This window comes from Pygoscelis adeliae, unplaced genomic scaffold, assembly GCF_000699105.1.
Source record: "Pygoscelis adeliae isolate BGI_AS28 unplaced genomic scaffold, ASM69910v1 Scaffold9, whole genome shotgun sequence".
Classification (NCBI taxonomy): domain Eukaryota; kingdom Metazoa; phylum Chordata; class Aves; order Sphenisciformes; family Spheniscidae; genus Pygoscelis; species Pygoscelis adeliae.
Genome location: NW_008825557.1, coordinates 1,656,749 through 1,663,109, shown reverse-complemented (window position 1 = coordinate 1,663,109; position 6,361 = coordinate 1,656,749). Strand labels below are relative to the sequence as shown.

At 38.8% G+C, this 6,361-nt stretch overlaps 1 protein-coding gene across 1 annotated transcript in view; it reads right to left on the bottom strand.

Moving 5' to 3' along the window:
• Positions 1-6,361, bottom strand: part of CADPS2 (Ca++-dependent secretion activator 2) — a 307,048-nt gene that overhangs the window by 268,999 nt on the left and 31,688 nt on the right. The window contains exon 2 of the mRNA XM_009332287.1: positions 1,302-1,415. Coding sequence (XP_009330562.1) covers positions 1,302-1,415 — 114 coding nt within the window. The remainder of the gene's footprint in view (positions 1-1,301; positions 1,416-6,361) is intronic.

Sequence of the window (6,361 nt, the reverse complement as noted above, 5' to 3'; positions counted from 1 at the left end):
GGGTCAGCTGTCCTGGCTGTGCCCCCTCCCAGCTTCTTGTGCACCTCCAGCCTTCTCAGTCGGTAGAGAATGGGAAGCTGGAAAGTCCTTGGCTAGTGTAAGCACTACTTAGCAACAACTAAAACATCGGTGCGTTATCAATTTTGTTCCCATCCTAAATCCAAAACACAGCACTGTACCAGCTACTAGGAAGGAAATTAACTCTATCCCAGCTGAAACCAGGACAATTGTAAACTAAGTTAGACCCACCTCCAACATTTCACAAGCATTTTTATGAGATTTCCTTCATTTCAACTGCTGCAGTACTAATTAGACCGTGATTTGGAGGAACTCACACTGAGTTCTCACATTTCTGTACAACAGGGAAACCATTTGTCCGCCCCATCTCTTCTTTTTTTGTGCAACATAATTTAATGTCGATAAAACCAAGCTAGGACATAAGTCAGATCTCCATGAAGAAAGGTTTCATTCACTAACAAAGAATAGCTGACAGAGAAAAAGGACAAATAATATATAATAAATAAAGCTAAAAAATTTGGAAAAAGATGCGGTAAAGTGAAATATGGAGGAAGACCCTTCAAAAGAAATACAAGTTTAACATACAGCCCTTGTGATTCATTGAGCAAGTTTGAAGTTAGATGAGACAAAATGAATTCGCCGTACCGTTTGCTAAGAGTAAGTAATAAATTCTCTAGCCATGTGCTGCTGATGTTACAAAAAGGACAGTGAACTGTCCTCTTAGTTTGGAATGGGACCTGTCCCTTAGGCAATTAAAACCACATCTAAAGATCTGCACTGGTGGCCGTAGCCACTGAACGTGCCTGGAAGGTCACAGCAGAATGTGAGAGCTGGCCCAGAGGTGCGGAAAGAAGGGAACAGGCGGTTCCCCTCTAAAAAACTCTGCACGGTAACTAAAAATCAGAAGACGTATTTCTCAAGATGGTAACTTACAACTGAAGCACTGATTAAAAGTGGTAACTTAGACATATGGAGACAAAGATAGCGGTACCTAGTTGTATCAAATGCCGCCAGAAAGACTTTTAGCACCAGGGGTTTTTCCTTTTGTCTTTTTTTTTTTTCCTTCTTCAAAAAGGGTGGGTATTTTTCAGTTCAGTTTATCCCTTGTGCCCAGGCAGTAGATTTCAACTTTTAAAATGGCAAAGCTGGAGTAGGAGGAAGCTGTTTCTAGAAGGCTTGGAAGTTCACAGCCTTTGAAACTTAAAATTTATTTCCTTGTATCTGCATTAAAAGAGATCCTATGAACTTTTTAAACAATACAGAAAACAAAGCACATAACTTACCTCGTAGTAACTTCGCACAGCATTGCAAAACGCTTCATCTGCTACGATTTGCGTCTCCCCATTCAAAAAGGCCTGGAAACGTTCCTTCAGCATCTGTAGCTGCTGCTTATTGAGCTATGCAAGAAAAAAAGGAGAGAGGAAAGAGCAATAATAAATACAGTTAGTCTCGAAGTAAAAATATGCAGCACTACACACACTTGGAAGATGTGAACAGGGAAGAAAAGGTAGAGGCTCCCTGGCCAGCTGGCTCCCTAGTGAGCTGCGGCTCTTCAGAGTCCCACCTGGGCAAGCCAGGCTGCTGCAGCAAGTCATGCACGCACTCAGCATGCAACTAAGCCTCTAATCTTTCCCCTGCGTCCTTGGGATGCTACAGGTAAGTCTGCATGGGTACTTCTTCGGAGCAGTATTTTATGTATATGCTGAATAAAATGGCTGACATTCCCCATTAGCAGCACCAGCTAATAAAATTCAGCTCTTAGCTCCAGTCTTCAAATATTTTTATTTTTTTCAGCCTTCAAATAAGTGAAAAACAACTGAGTCTCCATTTTTTGGAGTAATCTAGGTGCTACCATTGGCATGTTTTAATAAGCATGCTCACTGTGAAGAAAATGGATGAAACATGCTCCCTATGAAAAAAATGGACTTATAGCCACTGATGTTATACCATTATGAATGATGTGAAACAACTAATCTTGGGGAACAGCAGCCACAAGGCTCCAAGACTGATATCAAATTACATTTGGTGGATTTCATATCAAAATTGAGCGCATTTTGAAAACAAACTCCTAGTAGAGAACATTACATGATTAAACCTTGAAATCAACTACTTTTTATCAAAGTTTAATGTTATGGAAAAGGCAAAATCTGAAAGGTCTCCAGGGATCCAGACACAGGCCTTTTGCCAAGCTTCCTATCAACTCTTGAAATATTTAGTAAGCTATTTCTGCTTAACAAATCTGTGAGAAGTTAGAATGTCACATCGAAGGAGACTGCCACTAACATACTAATATAACAAAGCAACAGTTAAAAATAGTTGTTTTGCTTTCCCAGAACTTTAAAACTAATATAAAGCCTTTATTCCAGTGAGTATTCCTGAACTTTAACATTACAAAAATTCAAACACAACAGATTGAAAAGTTTTTTCATCCTTCCTGTATTTCGCTTAGTTAAAAACAAACAAATAAATAAATGTATAGCCAGAAATTGAAAATATTTTTCCAGAGGGCAGAAAGTTATATTTGTAATGGCTAACCTGCAACAAATAACATTACCCCGATCACATCATCGTTTCTTACAGAAGAACTTTTTGGCATCTACAGTAAGTATGGTGACCTTAGGCTTTCAGGTCTCTAGTGTCAACACTTTGAAGCCTTTTAAGCTACAACACTGTTACAAGATTAGCAAAATCACTGTTATCCTGATAATGTGCCTACCTTGGACAATCTCCATTTCCTTCATATCAAGGGAGGATTTTCATCCTACATAAAGTTTGCTAAGTTTGTCGAGTCATGCGCTTCTGTGAAACAAGTAGCAATTTACTGCAAAACTCTCTCCAAATCGAACGCAAACCTGAAAGCTGTTCTGTTTTCACAGAAAACAATAGTATAGATGCCATCTAAATACTTGATATGAGAAATCCTCTGAAAAATGGCGAAATGTAGGCATTAGCAATGCAAAGCCAAAGAACTATGTGCTTGAAAGAAATCCAAGCTAGTTAAAAATACATGATAATTCTGTTCCTCATCTTAACGAAATGATTAGCAGTACAGAACAAGACCCAAGAAACCCCTACAGAAGAAAAGGCCTCCTGCTGAGGCAAGCCAACTTCAGCAGACGTTGCTGTGACTTGGAAAAATTTCCTGCATGAGCTCTTGACAGCAGCAGCCCAACACTGACACATTGCCAGCCTGTACCACTGCTAGTTAAAAATCAATGGGAGAGAAGTTTTTGGTGTATGTGCAGACATGATACAAATATGGCATCTATCCACCTGTCTGCCAGACATCCATTCCTTGCACAGAATCTGCACCAGAAAGGTTAGCTGCTTCTAACAGTAATCAAACTTTATTCCCAGATATGCAGGACAGGTCTTTCCCTTTATTTGATTCCCCGTATTCTTCTCTCATTTTCTAAAGATATTAGACAAGCTGAGATACTGGAAAACGCCTATCATTAAGGATGGTTTGCGGTTTTCTTCAGCACACACTTGTTCTCGTAGCGAACTTAAAAAAAAAAAAGCCGAGTGCTCCCGCAGCCGGTGCACCACTGCTGTGCAAGCAGCTCCTTCATCCCATGGAATATTCACAGCTCTGCCACAAGAACATGCGGGCTTCCTGCCAAGGCAATTATGGAAATGTGTTTTCATGCTTGCAGACTTCATTCTTCAGGTGATTTGCTTGTCTATTACCCACATATCAAACAAAAACATTATGAATAAGGCAATGAAATATAAATTTAATTCTGACTTCCTAATTTCTAACCATCATAGTTCAGCAAACTGAAATGACTTTAAAATATTTATGTATGGCTTTCATATTTACTATTTCAAGTAGTAAGTAATTCTAAGGGTTGAGTGGCATTTTAGGATTACTGTACATTTCTTAAATTACTTATGTTTTAGTACAAAATCTGGATGTCTAGGGGAATAAAGTTCTCCTGCAAAACTAAAAAATACTAATAATTCCAATGGAAAATATGAAAAGCTACACCTTGCACAAAGGGTGATCTGAAGTCTATTTTACAGGTCTCAAGTACTGTCACATAGAGACACCATTGTGTTAACTGCCAAGATACAGAATAATTTATACTAGTCTGCCGTAGCATAATTTCCTCTGTTTTTTTTTTTTTTTTTGTCAGGATATTGAGTGTACAGTGAATTCTCACTCATTTTTTTTTCTTATGTTGGTCATTTTTAATGGATTCATTAACACTCTTCAATTTGCAGCCAAGTGCCTTTAAAAATGAAACAAAACAAACCTAACAGTGAAAGTAGTAGCTTAGAAATGCGGAGAAAAAAGGGAAGTCTAATTGCATTAGAATGCCATAATAGCAAATGCAGAGCAACAGGCGTCTGTACAGGACATTAACTCCTGGACACTGCCAAACAGCTCAACCTGTCCAAGTCTGGGCTACCTTTGAAGTTGTGCATCTTGGTTAACAAGGAACAAGAGATGAGGACATCATGCACAACTAGAATCCCAAGTGAAATGCTTAAACTTAAGGGCAATAAGCCTGGCCACATTCTCTCTAGTAGGAGTTCACATAAAGGAGCTCAAAATCCTTCTGCAGTAGGATTACCTTTCCACTGCACGTGCCCTTTCCTCTGTGCAAGACCCATACACGTCAGACCTTTGCTTTCAGTCCCTCACTACTTGACATCTTTACTGTCAGTGCCTCTGTGTGCACATTTTAATTCTAACAGAAAGAACCATGAACGGCAAAATTAAAATAAAAATCAAAACTGACATTACTACACGTACCCCCAAATGTAATCTGAATATCACCTGAAGTGTGCAGCAAAGCCTCACTGATTCTGTTGCTTTCCATCAACCTGCTTCAGTTTTGTATTGCTTGTTTGGATTTCACATTCTCAGGGGTCTGAAATCTTTTGTCGTAACTCTGTGTGATATTTCATAAATAACTACTGCTGCTTCATGGGAAAATGTATAACTAAATTCCAGCGACTCAGAATATCAGGTTTGATTGCATTCTGCAGAATGACTGAAGATAAGCAAAGACAACTTTAAGGGAAAACAAGATTATTTGCCCTCAAATTTGCTTTTTCTTTATTGTAGCCACACAACAGGTAAAAATTTCTCTTCCCCTCCATCCCTGTGCCTTTCACAAAAGGTAATGTTTATTTTTTACTTTACATTTGCTAACCTTAGTAGGCTATCAAAGAATGAAAACATATATTTAAGATAGAATAAACTTCTCAAAGAGCTATTTAATTAAATTAAGAAGTTTTTTCCAAGTTGCAGTAGCAATTTAACTTTTCACAATTTACAGAGTAATACAAAGGTATCAAAAGAGCCTCAAGCACTTACCTATTAAAAAAAATTCTCACCTTGCATTTAACGTTTCAAAGAAGTCTTATATATCCCAATATATCCCTCTTTCAGCACTAATTTAAAGATCTGCTTTTTCCCTTCTGAAGTTAAACTTGGGTATGAAAACCTAGAGGCATTTCTGTTTTAGCTCCACTCATACCTTTAAACAATTTCAATAAATGGATCTTACACAGAGTTTAAATTCCTATTTTTATAAGAAGTTGCATTTCAAACAGATCTGACAGTTTAGGGAGTTGTTCCAATGTCACAGGTTTTACTTCATTAATTAATAAACTCCAATATTTTGAAGGAAAAATGAAGCATCTATTTATTTGTAACAGTAATAACTGTCTACCTTCTCTTTGAAAGAAAGAAGGAAAAAAATAAAACCCTAGCTTCGCAAAGTCTGATGCCAGATTTATGAGCATTTTCTTCTGCTTCTCACTGCCTAAGTACACAGAGCAGCTCACTACTGCCCTAAACATATTCAGCCATAGCAGCTGGCAAAGACATAACTCACAGCACAACTGTCTCCTACAAAATTTTGGCCTTTAAAATGAAAAAGCTTAAAATGTGACCTGTGTGTCAGCCATAACCAGCCTCTCCCCCCATGCCCCAGAGCACAGTGGATGCTGGCTTGCAACCACAGCCTGCGGCTGACCCTATTCCCCGCAAGTGCAGTCAGCCAAGGAGCTGGTACTGGACGAATAACATTCTGAACCATTGCCACCTTGTGGCAATTTTAGAAATATAGCAAAGAAATAACCGCAGGTTGCACATCTTCACACTTGGAGCTGGATCTGTGCAAGTATCATTAAGCCCCTGACCTTAACACAATGTGCTGGTTTTGGCTGGGATAGAGTTCATGTTCTTCACAGTAGCTAGTATGGAGCTGTGTTTGGGATTTGTGCTGGAAACAGTGTTGACAATACAGGGGTGGTTTAGTTACTGCTGAGCAGTGCTTACACACAGTCAAGGCCTTTTCTGCTTCTCACCCCACCCCACCAGCCA